General features: G+C 38.2%; 1 protein-coding gene across 1 annotated transcript in view; it reads right to left on the reverse strand.

The window, feature by feature from the left end:
* The window catches only part of LOC131198440 (transmembrane channel-like protein 2), a 286,411-nt gene that overhangs the window by 112,291 nt on the left and 158,613 nt on the right, over positions 1-15,507 (reverse strand). Inside the window, exons 3-4 of the mRNA XM_058183084.1 lie at positions 2,049-2,096; positions 687-993 (exon numbers count right to left, since the gene is read on the reverse strand). Coding sequence (XP_058039067.1) covers positions 687-993; positions 2,049-2,096 — 355 coding nt within the window. The remainder of the gene's footprint in view (positions 1-686; positions 994-2,048; positions 2,097-15,507) is intronic.

Consider the following 15,507-nt stretch of genomic DNA (forward strand, 5'->3'; position numbering starts at 1 on the left):
AACGAGGCTGGAGACCAGGGTAGTGACAACAGCTCTTTAATATATGGTGAACCCAGCAACCGGCTGGGGGAAAAACCTCTCCTTTTATACAGTTCTGCTGGAGGCTTCGTCCAATCAGCAACGTGCTGATTTCCCGCTCAAATATTTAAAGGCACAACTGTTAATACATAACAGCTTTCTTCCTAAAATGCCTAAGGATTGGGATTTATATCTGAATACTCTTGCTATAGCCCAACAATATTTATGAGAGAAAACATTGGTCAGAATGCACAAATAGAGTTCCATGAAAGTCACAGCACATAACTTTCAAATTATATTAAACATGAGTTTTTGGGATTAAAGCTGTGTTAATGCACTTCCATGGTGATTTGATGCAGTGTAGAACTCCACAGATTGTTTCAAGTTTCAGAGATCTACTCTGGGGGAAAAAACAGAAACTACCCTGACAACTCTCAGATGAGCTGTTTGATTTGCACCAGATTGCTCAAACACAGAACATAATTACATGTCTTTCACTGAGTTTCATTGCACAGTATTTTGATGCATTTTGATGGCAGTAGAAACCAATAATTTGTCAATCAGTGAAATGAATAAGAAATATATTATTTTCCCATTGTACCCATATATAAAATACTATTAAGAACAAATCTCTGGATTTTTAATCTGGGAAAATGAAAATGTCATACCTTTCACCTGTATTTTCTTTCTTTTTCTTGTCCTTTCCTTTTGCTTTCTTGTTTTCAATCTCTTTTTGCTTTTTGTCTTTCTTTTCCTTCCCTTTTACCGTTTCCTCCTCTTCATTTTCTTTGACATTATTATATGCTTTCTGTTTTTTCTTTTTATTTGATTTCTTCCTCCTGGATACTGCTAGCTCTTCATTTTCATCATCAATGTCTTTCTGATAACTCTCTTTTCTGTTTTCCTTGGCAATTTCCTTTATATTCTTTTTGGGGGCTACTTTTTCTTCCTTCCCTTCTTCTTCATATTGATAATCTGTGTTTTAAAAAGTGTTTTACTTTAAAAAAAACCTGAAGAGTTTGAAGTTATTGAGAATATTGTCTTTCACTAGAGAAATGCAGACATTTCTTAAATGTAAAATAATGACTTGATCTTTTTAAAATAGAGTCCTCTGCAAAATCCAGACTTACTGCTACTTAGAACTATTGAAATCAATGGAATTTAAATTACTCATATGTCTGAATCCATCCCCCTTTTTTGTGTAATTTATAAATATAATAGTGATTCTTAGGCATTGATAATGACTTAAGAGTGATATCCTGAAATACATTAGATATTTATTATATTGATACATAAGATATATACACCTTAGAAATACATATTTGATGCATAAGGAGAGAATAATATTTTATTTCGCTTTTTAAATTGGAGAAAAATAACTAAAAGTGAAAAAATATAATGGGCTATTATATTGAATATATTTCCTGAAAAATTGCAGCTCTATTCTTCTGCTTCTCTTTCTAATATCAATTTAACTGAAAAATTAAAACTGAAAGATTAAAGTCAAAGTTGCCATATGCGAACTGCAAAAGTACAGATAGCTACTAGGTGGCAGAAAAGGGATACTAAAATCTCAAACTTTTTGATTAACTATAAAATGTTTTTTTGCAGCCTTTGTTCAGTGTGAGAAAAACTAATGTTACAGAGGTCTGTTGGATCAGCTGCTCTTAGGAAATTGTCAAATTTCCCTGATGGGCAACATTCAAGCAAAAGCTATAAAAGTGGCAATATTTTTTTTATTTTAATTCAGGAACCCTAGTAGTCTGAATGATGAAACTAAAAGGTTTAATCTTTTACTCAAATCAGTTATTTTGTAATTTAAGATTATTTTTTGTGTCAGCCCTTAACAAAATATACAAGCAAAAGTTAAGTTTTACATAAAGGCCAGATTTGTTTTTATCCAAGTGTGGAATACAGTCATTTGAACAATGCTTAGGTGAGTGCAATTTATATGCATTTCATGCATTTTCAGGAAAATAAATTCTTAACATAAGCTTTCAAAAATTAGCAGCTATTCATATTTTATTTACCTTCACTTTCTGTGTCACTCTCCACTTGTCCATCAATCTCCATCCCAACTGCAAAGCAAAAGCAAGTATCACATTTGTTATCATCTTAATAGTATATTACGCTTAGGAGAAAAAGCAGCTTATTCTTATCACTTTTGGCCTGAAATGAATTTTAAAATGTATGTTCTGTTTTTTATTTTTCTGATATTTCTAAAAATCTGCACTTAATCAGGTTTCTCTGTGATTATCAAACATACTTTGTTTGAAAATTGAACATGAAACTAGTACCAATTAGTTTTCTTCTAAGATGCTAAATACAAGATACATGGACTTGCTAAATACTGGAGAGCATACAAACCATCTTCCATAATGATCTGTAATTCACTTTTCTTCTTTACCATGATGGATGTTCCTTTTTAAAAACAACAGCTGCTTCAGATACTAGTTTTATCCACTACTTTAAACTATGCCTTTTCTCATGCTTCTTTCTTTAGCTTCTTATTATTATTCTTGAATTACACAGTTGCTTCAGCTTCCATGCTGCAAGCATAAGAATGATTCATGGTACCAATTCAGTTCAATCCCATCCAACTACTTTGAGCTCTGATCTGTTTTCCACACAGAAAGCACCTGTTGGCATTGTATTGCACTACATTATTTAAACATGAAGGGAAAGCCCTTAGATGAAGAGACACACAGTGCCTTATTCTTTGAAAAATGTGGGTCTAACTTTCTACATGGCAGGGATGACAAACTGGCGGCCCATGGGCCAGATGAGTCATGCACAGGCCACATCCACTCCAACTCTATGAAGGGGAGAAGTTTTTGTGACATCACGAAATGTCATGTGACGGTATTATGACACGGCGAGTTTGATACCAGTGTTGTAGAGGATATGGGAAGTATTTTAAAAAGGTTGCTACTAATATTTTTAATTTCTTTTCATCAGTTTAAAGAGTTTCCCCAGCATGGTGGTGTATTTCAACTATCAAAATTTCCAATCAGGATGGGTGGCTGTATTGACTACAGATTTTATCTAGATATAAGTTTCAGATTTTTGAAAGGCATCAGTTCAAAGAACAATGGTTTTCAGGTGGTGATGTCAGCAACTGTCAGACATGTAAAACCACATCCACATGCGAAAAGTTCAATTATCTTTTTTATTGCCCAAGCTACAAACAGAAATCTTTGACTGACAGTTTGTACCTGGGTATAGTATAGTATAGCCTTTATTGTCACTGTACATCATGTATACAACAAAATTGGTTTTAGCTTCACTGGTGCAAACCATGACAAAAATACAAACAACATAAATAGTATAAAGAATAATCCCTATGCAAGTAATTAGGGGAAAAAAGAAAAAGAAAGAAAAAGAAAAATGAGTCATACATTTCCACGTATGCTTGGAGCGATTGTGTAAGATTAGATATGGTTCAGGGGAATTGAACTTGCCATTCCCCTGGCATTCAGGGAAATTGGACTTCATCATCTTGTGCCTGCGTAGGTTTCCAGACTAATTCCCCATTTGACTTTTCTCTCTCTCAGCCAGTCTCTTTCCTACAACAGTATCAAAATAGGAGGTGTGATTGGCAGTTGAAACCAGTGTTTCCATTGTATATGGAATAGAGCTTGAATTTTCCTCCAAGTTTCATATGTATCTAGCTTCTATATATATATAATTAAAAAGATAATTCATATAAATATTAAACAAATGAGAAGCCAGGACACAACCTTAATTTATTCCCTTAATTGTTATGATTGTGTTAAAGACCTTAACTCTATTTAGAGCAGGACAGGTTTGATTGATGTCCTTTCAAATGAGGTCCTGCTTCTGTTCTTTTTTATATTTAATTTTAATAGAATTTTTAAAGAAGGTAAAAACCAACACAAATTAATGTAAAGTAAGGAAGAAAAAAGAAAATAAAAAAAGTAAAAGGTGCAAAAAAAATAGAAAAAAGTATAAGGAAGTGGCTTTCAATTTTCTTCTTTATAGTTATAATTCAAATATATTTAAACCTCTTTTCTCAAGTTATATCATATTACTATTCTTCCTATAATCTATCCCATCTAATCATCCAAACCAGGGGTAGTCAACCTTTTTATACCTACTGCCCACTTTTGTATCTCTGTCAGTAGTAAAATTTTCTATCTGCCCACCAATTCCACAGTAATGGTGATTTATAAAGTAGGGAAGTAACTTTACTTTAAAGTTAAAGCATATAATAATAATTACTTACCAAATATTTTATGCTAGACTTTTGCTAAGCTTGGCAGAATAAATCTTTATAAAACAACTTACTGTAGTTAAAGCTATCTTTTTATTTATACTTTGCATACATAGAAAATTTGAAGTCTGATGAAATTACATTTAATTAATTAAATTATTAATGAGATCCCTGAGGCTGAGGCTGCAAAACTAAATACTGGATATCTGGCTCAATTTTTGTAAGGAACAAATGAAGGTCTCCTCTTTCGGAAATATTCAGGTGGTTTCTTTCTTTGGTCATAATATGATTAACAGCACTAAAGCCTGATTCCACAAGATATGAGCTAGAAAAAATAAACTGAATATCATTTTCCACATATTTGGATAGAAGACAGATATTTTTTTTATTTTGCCGTAGGTTTTCATATCCACCACTATCAAATTTATGTTTACTTTCTTCCTCATATCTAATTTCTAACAGTTCTTCTTGGCAAGTTGTATCAGCCTCTTCAATATTTGCGGTAAAAGGATTTTTCATCCAGTCATACACCTTCAATTTCAAAATATCTTCAAATCATTTTTCCATGTCCAATTTAAGTTCGTTGAGGTGGCTACTGAATCTGTCAATATCTTCTGGAGTTACATCATCTTTTATAGATGATAATTCAGGAAACTGATGAAATTCTCTCTTCAATAGATTATAACAAAGTAGTTCAAGTTTGTCAATAAATAATGACACAATACTTTGGCAACCGATAAGAGTTTTATTAGCTCCTTGAAGCTGCAAATTGACATCATTAAAGCTCTTGAAAATATTTGTCATCATTCTTTACTGTTTTTAACTGTTGACACAGATTGGTCTCATTATTACTTTCAAAAAATTGTATGACACTATCATATAATGCTACAAAATGAGCCAAAGATGTATCCTTTGACAGCCACCAAACTTCTGTGTGCAAAAGTAGGATAATAAAATCTTCATTATTGTCCTGGCAAAGCTGTTGAAACATTCTATCATTTTTTGCATTGGATTTGATCTTGTTTACAGCTCGAATTATTATAGTTAATGATGAATGGAGACTTGCACTTAGATGTTTTCCTACAAGATGCTGTCTGTGCACCACACAATGAATACATAAAACATTTGGCACTTCTTCCTTCAAATAAGCAACAAATCTATGATAGCGACCTACCATTGATGGTGCTCCATCAGTAGCGCATGCAACAATATTATTCAAAGGAATATTATTTTTTGTAAAGTATGATTTCACAGTATTAAATATAGATAAACCTCTTGTATCTGTAATGAGATTTATTGCGAATAGCATTTCTTCTCGTAATGTATTTGTTATGTATTTGAATTATTGGAGGGAAATTTGGGCGGAAAAAAGCACGTTTCTGATTGGCTGATGCCTCAGCCAAAATACTATATAAGGAGGACTGTTTGCCAGTTGCTTTTGCTAGGTTCTCACAATAAACTTAAGAGCTGTTGTCACCAATGACTGTCTCCTGCCTCCTCATTACCCAAACTTAACACTGGCGACGAGGATGGGATATGGTTGGCAGTGAGACCGAAAAAGAGCTGAAGCGGAAAAATAGTTTAGAACCCAGCTTGTTATAGGGCGGCCATGTAGAAACGATCGATAATGTCTAACTACACGCTGCCAGCCTCATTTGACCCAGCCAAAGAGAAGTGGGGGTCCTACATGGGTCATTTCTAATGCTTCCTTGAAGCTAACGAATTGCAAGCGGTATCAGACGATCGGAAGCGCACATACATACATTGCGGGCCAGAAGTATTTGATACCGCCGAATCGTTATCGGAACCGACGCCCGTCCAGTCAGTGCCCTAGCCCATATTACAGATGATGCTCAGAGCACACTATGCCCCAGTGCCATTGAAATTCGTGCAGAGATATGAACTCCCACAAAGAGTCCAACGCAAGGGCGAATCAATCAGCATCTACATGGCTGCATTGAGAAAAGCTGCGACCCATTGCGAATATAGGGATTTAGAGGATTCCCTATTAGAGCAGCTTATCTGTGGAGTTCGGGACATTCGGTTGCAGAGGTGATTACTCGCCAAAAATAACTTGACCCTCACGATTGCCCTAGATGAAGCTAAGGCACATGAACTTTCCACCAAAGCTGCGGAAACATTGCAAAAGCCAACATCGCTGAATTCCTCAGCTAAAACAACACCAGTCCACATTGAGGAAATCCAATCTGAGTGTGATGGTGAGAGTGAGGAAGAGGTTTTCCAAACGGGGAAATCAGAACGAAATGACCACGATGAGTGCATGAGTTGCGGAGGCCATCACCAGCGACAGAACTGCTGTTTTAAAGAAGTCATCTGCTGCAGGTATGACAAAAAAGGTCATCTGGCATGGGTGTGTCGAGCTCTTCAGCCGTGCCACCAAAAGTTCCGAACCAAATTTAAACCAGCCTATCAGCAAAACCCCCAATAGATGGCCACCTATTGGCTCAATCAAAAAGGGCGCGAACTCCAACCACACAACAGTACGAGTGGGCCAAGCCTCAATGAAACCAGAGAAAAAGATTTTTACAAGAGCCTGCATAGAAGGGGTGCCATGTAAAATGGAAGTCGATACTGGATCATCGATCACAATCATGTCCTGGGATACGATCACCAAGAACCTCCCAAGCATCGTGAAGCGTCAATTGCAACCTCAGAGACTGAGAGTCCAGGACTACCAGGGAAACTGGATCCCTGTCCGAGCCATCACCACAGTTTGAGTCAAGTATGGACAATATACAAAATCTCCTCCGGTCACCATCGTAGACGGAAACCTACCCAGTTTGTTAGGTCTTGATTGGTTCTGGGCCCTAGGAATGGGCATCACTGGAGTCTTCAGTGACGGAGACAACCTGAGAGAGGAACTGCTACAGGAATTTGAAGACGTGTTCCTGGGCAAGTATGTGGGGACTCCCATTTCATTTAATTTAGATCCAAAAATAGCCCCGATTTGGCTTAAGACCAGGAGGGTTCCTTTTCCCTGAAACCCAAAATTGACAAAGAACTAGACAAGCTAGTTAAACAGGGCATCTTAATTCCAGTTGAACACGCTAAGTGGGAGGCACCAATAGTAACACCAGTTAAACCAGATAGATCTGTCCGTATTTGTGCCGATTACAAGGCAACACTCAATAAGGCATTGCAGAAAAGTGCATACCCTATCCCCATAGTACAACACTTGCTGCATTCGCTAGGACTGGGACAAATCTTTGCCAAACTTGATTTGGCTAGGGCGTATCAGCAGTTGCCTGTTGATAATGAAACAGCTGAGGCACAGACAATAGTTATGCACAGGGGTGCGTTTAAGCGCATCAGACTCCAGTTTGGGGTCAGTGTCGCTCCTGGACTGTTCCAGAATCTCATTGAACGCTTATTGCAGGGTCTACCTGGGGTAGTTCCCTAATTTGATGACGTTTTGGTGTCAGCTAGTGACATGAAAGAGCTACGAGAAAAATTGTGAAGGGTGTTGTCCATTTTCAGAGCTGCTGGACTTAAGGTCAAGCTTAATAAGTGTCAAATTGGAGTGCCCTCAGCTGAATTTTTAGGATATCCAATAGATAAGGAGGGCATTCATCCAACAGAGAGCAAGGTAGAGGCAATTCGGAAAGCTCCCCCACCAAAAAACAAAGCGGAGTTACAAGCCTTTCTAGGTCTTTTGAACTTTTATGCGGTCTTTTTAAAGGTCAAGGCAGCTGTGGCTGAACCACTGCACAGACTGCTCACTAAAAATTCCTGGTGGATTTGGGGCAGGACTTGAACCTGTAAAAAAGCTGCTGTCTAGTGACAGTCTGTTAATTCAATATAATGGGACTTTGCCTCTCGTCCTGATTTGTGATGCTTCACCCTATGGAGTAGGAGCTGTTCTCAGCCACAAGCTGCCTAATGGGGCAGATGTCCCAATTGCATACTTCTCCCGCACTTTTGACTATAGACAGAGAAGCGTTAGCAATAGTCTCGGGTGTTAAAAAATTTCACGAATATTTGTTTGGGCGGCATTTTGACATTGTTACGGACCATTGTTGGGTTTGTTGGCGGGAGACCGCCCTATGCTGATTGCCCTGTCTCCCAGACTGAGCCGCTGGACCATATTCCTGGCAGCATACTCATACCGCCTGAACCACCGACCGGGCAAAGAATTGGGACATGCAGATGCTTTGAGCAGGTGTCCCTTACTGGACACAATTCAAGACCCAACTCCAGGAACGCCAATTCTACTAATTGACTCTTTGGACACTGGCCCTGTCACTTCTACTGAAGTGGCTAAGGTGTCATCTAAAGACATTATTATCTGGACTTCTGGTTTGGCTCCGCTTCGTGCAGAAGCAACTATGATTTAGCTGCTAACTCCCTAGTCTGTAGGGCTGTCAGGACATCGTAAATCTTGGTCCAACAGCTTGGAATTCTTTCCCTTGAGCAAAGAGGGAAAGATGAGCATTCAGGCTGAAGTTGAGACACCCTAATAAGCTTCTAAGGCTTGCAGGGAGTTCTCCTTCCATAGCCTGATAAGCTCCTGGCTGGGGGAGGCATTTGCCTTTATGGCAAACAAACGAAGCGTCCAAATTCCATGGCAGGAATTGATTTATGATGGATTGTAACGTGGACGGAGCAGAAACTGGAGTTCTAAGGACTTGTTTGTAAGAAGACTGCAAGCCCCTGAGGATATATTTGCTGTGAAGATAGGAGAGAAGAAAGCAAATGGTGGTTTTGTGGAATGTGTGTACTGAAAACGAAAGTAGAAATGCTTATTAACGGCTAGTGTTGAAATAGAAGATTTCTATCTTCTATAGATATATAGGAAGATACTGACTAAATGGAAGAAACCAGAATTTTATGATTTATATTTTTTCTTTTTCTTTGGGATTTATAGTGATTTAGAAGAAAAGTTTTTTGAATTTTTTTTTCTAATTTTTTTTTCTCTTGGTCTGTTATTAAGTTATATATTTTTTTAAAATGGCTTTTAAGCAAATAGTGCCAAAAGTTATTAAAAACTTTGAAATTTCTTCAGTTCAGATTCAAAAATTAAAAGAAGACATCAAAAAGAAACTAAGAAATTCTTTACAGGAGTTTTTGGAGAGTCATTTTCTAGAAATAGATCAAAAATTTGATGAAATAGAGAAAGAGATGTTGGATTTTAAGGAAGTGGTGGAAGAGCAGAAGAGGGAAATGAAAATGGTAAAGGATGCAATTCCGCAAATATTAAGCTCTTGTATTCAGATGGAGGATGATCTTGCAGAAATTAATAAAGCTAATTTAGAATTGCAAAGGAAAATAGAAGAAATTCAAAAAAATCAAAACAATTGGAATTTAGATAATAAGATGGAAGATATACAGGCAAAGGTAGATAGGGAAGATGAAGAAAGAGTAATATTACAATATAGATTAATGGAATATGCTATAAGGGTGAGAGGTTTGAAGCAAAATAGGAAGGAAAATTTAAAAGAGATTTTTACGCAAGCCTTTGCTCAGATAAAGGGTGTGGAGCCGGAAGATTTTGAGATTAATATTGAAAGAATTTATCGTGTTAATTCTTGGTGGGCAAGACAAAATAGAGTACCGAGGGATGTGGTTATTTATTTTACATCTAAAAAGGTTAGGTATGAAATTTTGCAAGCCTTTTATAAAAATAAATTTCAAATATTGGGACAAGATATAAAAATGATGAAGGAAATTCCTCTTAAAATGTTAAGAAAGAGAGAGACGACTTCCGGTATCCAGTGGCAACGGACGTCTGGAAGGTTTCTCCTGCCTCCAGCGCCCGAATCCGGCCGCCGCCGAGGCCCTCAGGGGCCAGGTGTTCCGAAAAGGACACCTGGGCTCGCCAGGGTCTCCCAGCCGACATACAGGACTGTGGGGACGATGCTGGCGCGGGTTCCGTCGCCTGGGCCGCTATGACACGGGGCATTGGATTTATAACTGCAGCAGCCTGGTGGTGAACAGGGCACGGAGTAGAATTGAGGAGGAGAAGGAAGGGAATATCGGTGGCGTGGTGGAGTGCTGGGGTTTTCTCTCCCTGCGGTTGGAAGGAGCACGAGTTATTGGAGAGAGGAGAACTTAAAATAAGAAGATTACGGTTTTGTGGAGCTCTGGAGAGAAGAGGTGATGGAGAAATTTAGGAGGGAAGGTTTGAGGCCCCCTCCTTCTGGGGAACAGTGGTGGCGTCCAGCTTCCGCCTTCACTATGAAATTTGATGACATCACTTCCCTTCGGTTTCCTGGTTGACTAACTGTACTCTGGACTCGTTGCTCCTGTGAGTGCCCTGGTGGATCCGGAGGAAATTACGGATACTGTGCTTGCCTGAGGATTTTGATTCTTTTTTTTCAAATGGCAAAGGTCAGAGACCAACTGCTGGAGAGATGGAGAATTCTGGAAAAGTTATCCAATATGGACAAGAAACTGGATGATTTGCAAAGAGGCCAAAGCGAAATAAGAGAAGAAATTGTGACTATCCAAAAGGATTTAAAGGATACTCAACAAGTCTCAGCAGAAAACAAGCAGAAAGTGGAAGGTCTGGAGGGTGAAATGGCAGTGCAGAAAGAGAGAGCGACAGGCAATGCTGTGCTTGGACTACAGATGGATAAAATGTCTTATTTCCTTAGGTTTCAAAATTGGGAAGAAGTGGACCAAGAAGACTTGAGAGATGTTGTGACTAAATTGTTGGGAGAATTTCTTGGGAGAAGTGTTGATTTCATGAATTGGGATGTGGATCGAGTTTATAGAGTTAATTACAATATACGCATGCATGCAGTTCCCAGAGAGGTTCATGTCAAATTTGTGAGAAGAGGCGAGAGATGAAATTCTTAGAAAACATAGGAGTGGGGCACTGATTTACAGGGGCAGGGAGATAGCCATTCTGAGGCAGATTCCCAGACAGGTACGTGAAAAGAAAGAAATATTATTTTTGTCAAGCAAATTGTACCAGAAGGGTGGGCTTCAGATGGCTGATGCCAGAGGATTGATGATTTTCGGGAGGCATTACGAAAAAATCAGTACAATTGCGGAGGCTACGGCCTATGTGGAGGAACACAAAGCCTTCCTGGAATCAGATGACCCAGGAATTGAAGAAGGGGAGGTTATAGATCATGGGGCTGAAGCGGCTGCCGCTGTTGCGGCCCTGGAGTTGGGTCAGGCTGAACCCAGAGTTCTGAGATCCAAAACTAGGAAGTGATAAAGATATTTGGGATTGTGTTGGTTTTCCTTATTCTCTTTTGTACGATATTCTGTTTATTCTTGACTCTTCTTTATTACGTATTTAAAATTTGCAAACTTTGCTACTTCGTGTCACCTGCTTGCCTTATGGCTGTTGTATGTGTTAAAAAATTTGAGTAAAATTCTTATTTTAGATAAGAAAAATGAAAATTTACCATACCTGATATGTATTTGTATAAACCTTTTTTGACTAATAAAAACTTTTTGAACAAAAAAAAAAAAAAAAAAATGTTAAGAAAGAGAAGAGAATTTGCTTTTTTAGTGGATGAGTTTAAGAATGAGTTCAGATATATTTTAGATGGGAAGTTCCAATGGGTTTGTCAGTGAATTTTAGAGGCAGAAAGTATTTTCTTAATTCAGTTATGAAAGCGAGACATTTTTATATTAATATTTTAAAGTGTGGGAATCCTTTGTTGTTAGATGCTAAGTTAATTGGTTTGGAAATGATGGAAAATAGAATGGGAGAGGGGAGGAATGTTTAAGATGTGAATATGATGATTATGGTTAATTTTTGGAATTGATTTGTTTAGGGTATAAATTATAGGATTTTTGTTATTTGCTATTTGTATGGTATAAATCTATGGGATGATATTATTTAATTGTGAAGGATGGAAAGTGAAATTTATGAATTTAGATAATGTGGATGTAATGATTTTAATTGTTTACTGTTATATTGTGGATGTAGTTTAAATGATTATTTGTTTTAATTGACATGTTTATAGATAGTAAAAGTTATGAAGTTAAGTTGGAAATATTATATTTGAGAGATTTTATTCGAAATGATATTTGATTGGGAGTAGTATTGGAAGATTGGATATTAAATGTTATGATAATTGAAGAAATATATAAGTGATAAAAATTTGAATTTGAGAAGCTGGATTGTAATTTAAGAAATGGACTTATGAAATTTGAAGGAATATACAAGTGGGTGAAAAAAAAATTGAATCTTAGAAGATGGACTAATTTTTAAAATGGACTGTAAGAAGAACGGACATTAAATGTTATGGCAATTGAAGAAATATATAAGTAATGAAAATTTGAGTTCGAGAAGATAGACTGTAATTTGAGAAATGGACTTACGAAATTTGAAGGAATATACAAGTGGGAAAAAAAATTGAATTTGAGAAGACGGATTAATTTTAAAAATGGATTGTAAAAAGATGTAATATGTGAAGTTGGTATTGCTTCTTTTCTTCTTTTCTTTTTATTATTCTTTCCTATCTCTTTATTTTTATTGTGAGGGGATCTAAAGTTTTAAATTTTTAAAGGTGGGAGGTTATGTTTATTTTGTATACTTTAGCTTGTGATTGTTGGTTATAATACCCGGTATTTGCTCTGGGAAGTCTGGGGGAAGGGGAGGATGGGGAAAGGGAAATGATACATGGATTGATTATTAATGCATAGTAATTTTTGAAGATATGAAAATAAAATTTAAAATGATATTGGGGATGCTCGATTGTCATTTCAGAAAGAAAAGGAGAGAGAAGTAGAAGGAGGGAAGAAAATAGGTAGGAAAGAGTAGAGAAGGAGGAGGGGAATAAGAAGGTTAGATAGGGTAAGAAGGGAGGAGTGGAGAAGGAGGAGAGGAAGTAGTAAAGTGAAGGAGATGAAGGATGTGAAAGTAGTAGAGGGTAGAGAGGGAGGTGTGAAAAAAGGAAGTGGCAATCGGGCAGGCCTGAATCAGTATGATTAATGATTAATGATTAATGATAGATAATAGTTTGCACATAAATATGATGTTGGAAAATGGAAATAAAAATTATTTATATAAAAACATTATTATCTGCACTGTAATTGGCTGGGTGCAGAGGGGATGGCCCATTACAATGGGCGAGGAATTTAAACAGTTTGCAACCAAACGTTCCAAATTGTCTGTGCAAGGGGGATGTTTATTATGGGGTGATAGAATGGTTATCCCATTGCGTTTAAGGGAAAATGTATTGGATTTATTGCATGTGGGACATCCGGGAATTGTACGTATGAAAAGTCTAGCACGGAGTTATGTGTGGTGGCCCCAGATGGACAAAGACATTAATAACCGGGTAGGCAGATGCCAACCTTGCCAGGATTCTAGGCCGCTACCTCCTACGGCCCCAGTGAGAGAATGGGAGAAACCCCAGGGACTGTGGTCTAGAATTCACATAGAATTTGCTAGCCCTTTTCATGGGCAAACGTTCTTAATTATAGTAGATGCTTATTCCAAGTGGTTGGAAATAATATGAATGAAAACCACAACTGCTGAAGCCGTCATAAGGGTTTTGCGATGACTGTTTGTAACACATGGGTTGCTAGACACACTAGTCTCGGATAATGGCCCGCAGTTCACTGCCACTCAATTTGAAGGATACTTGGCCGAAATGGGCATCCGACATGCTCTCTCAGCGCCATTCCATCCGGCTAGTAATGGCCTTGCAGAACGTTTTGTAAGAAGTGCCAAGGAGGCACTGTCCAGAATTAGCCCGGGGGACTGGCAAGCCAAAATTGACACCTTCTTGACCGTACAACATGGGACACCTTGCGTGGCCACTGGCCACAGCGCAGCGGAGTTGTTAATGGGAAGGAGACGCCGATGGCCATTGGATAGACTAAATCCAAATTATTCCCCTGATAGGTATCCAACAAAAGATAAAACAAGGGTATTTACAACAGGTGCTCCTGTCTTCGCCAAAAATTACAGTGAGGATCCCCTTTGGTTGGCGGGGTCAATTCTAGAGGTGACAGGTCCCAAATGGTATTTAATTGATATGGGAGATAGAAGGGTCTGGAAAAAGCACATAGATCAGCTACGGAAAAGATTAGAAGCCAAAATAGATACCGAACAACCAGGCCCTGACTACCAATTGTTTACACCAACAGCTAACTCAAGCCCGAGGTGGCCGGAGGACTTATCTGGGAGTTGCGAAGTCCAGTGATGCCCCACAATCCCTCCAGAAGCCAGCAGGGAAGACTCTGCTTCTAATCCAGGCCTGAAGGGCCAATTGGAGGAGCTGGGAGGAACGGAGAGTCCCTCTGACCAGCTCGACTCCCCACCAGGGAATGAATTGCGCAGGTCAGCCAGGTTTAGGAGACACCCTGGCTACCTGTGTGATTACGTTTGTAAATAATATGTAAATAGTGTTCTGGGAGGGGAGGAGTGTTATGTATTTAAATTATTGGAGGGAAATTTGGGCGGGAAAAAGCATGTTTCTGATTGGCTGAAGCCTCAGCCAAAATACTATATAAGGAGGACTGTTTACCAGTTGCTTTTGCTGGTTTGTCACAATAAACTTAAGATCTGTTGTCACCAATGACTGTCTAAGTCAAATACTTAGCAGAAGTATACAAATCAGAAGTAGGGCTGATTCCTCCTATATTGGACAAGGATCTGCGACTATATGGCCAAACAACTACACTGATCCAAAGAGGAAGCCTACAGAAAAGTTGATGAAATACTGTACAATCAGGCCAGAAATGTATTAACAAGAGAGATCAGAGCAGCAAAAAGAGGCTACTCTGAAAAGCTAAAGAATCAGTTCTCAACAAATGAACCAGCAAACATGTGGAAAACTCTTAAAAATATCAATGGCTACGGCAAACTTCCTTCCCAGGCTGAAGGAAATCAACAACTGGCAGATGACCTGAACCTGTTTTACTGCAGGTTTGAAAGAAAACTCCACATCCATCATCTCAGACACACCAACAACAGCCAAGCCTCCTACAACTTCATTGGGTTCACAACCCCTAGTGATCACAGAAAAGGAAGTACAAGACCTATTTTACAGACAAAAGCCAGCAAAAGCTCCAGGCCCAGACAAGATAACTCCTCTTTGCTTAAAAGTCTGTGGTGACCAATTGATCCCCATCTTCACCCATATCTTCAATAAATCACTAGAGATGTGCTATGTTCCTTCTGGCTTCAAACGTTCTAATATCATCCCAGTGCTGAAGAAGCCCACCATCAAGAAACTGAATGACTACAGACCAGTTGCTCTAACATCTGTAGTCATGAAAATCTTTGAAAGGCTAGTGCTATCCCACTGGAAAACCATCAT

This window comes from Ahaetulla prasina, chromosome 4 (genome assembly GCF_028640845.1).
Source record: "Ahaetulla prasina isolate Xishuangbanna chromosome 4, ASM2864084v1, whole genome shotgun sequence".
NCBI classification, from domain to species: Eukaryota; Metazoa; Chordata; class Lepidosauria; order Squamata; family Colubridae; genus Ahaetulla; species Ahaetulla prasina.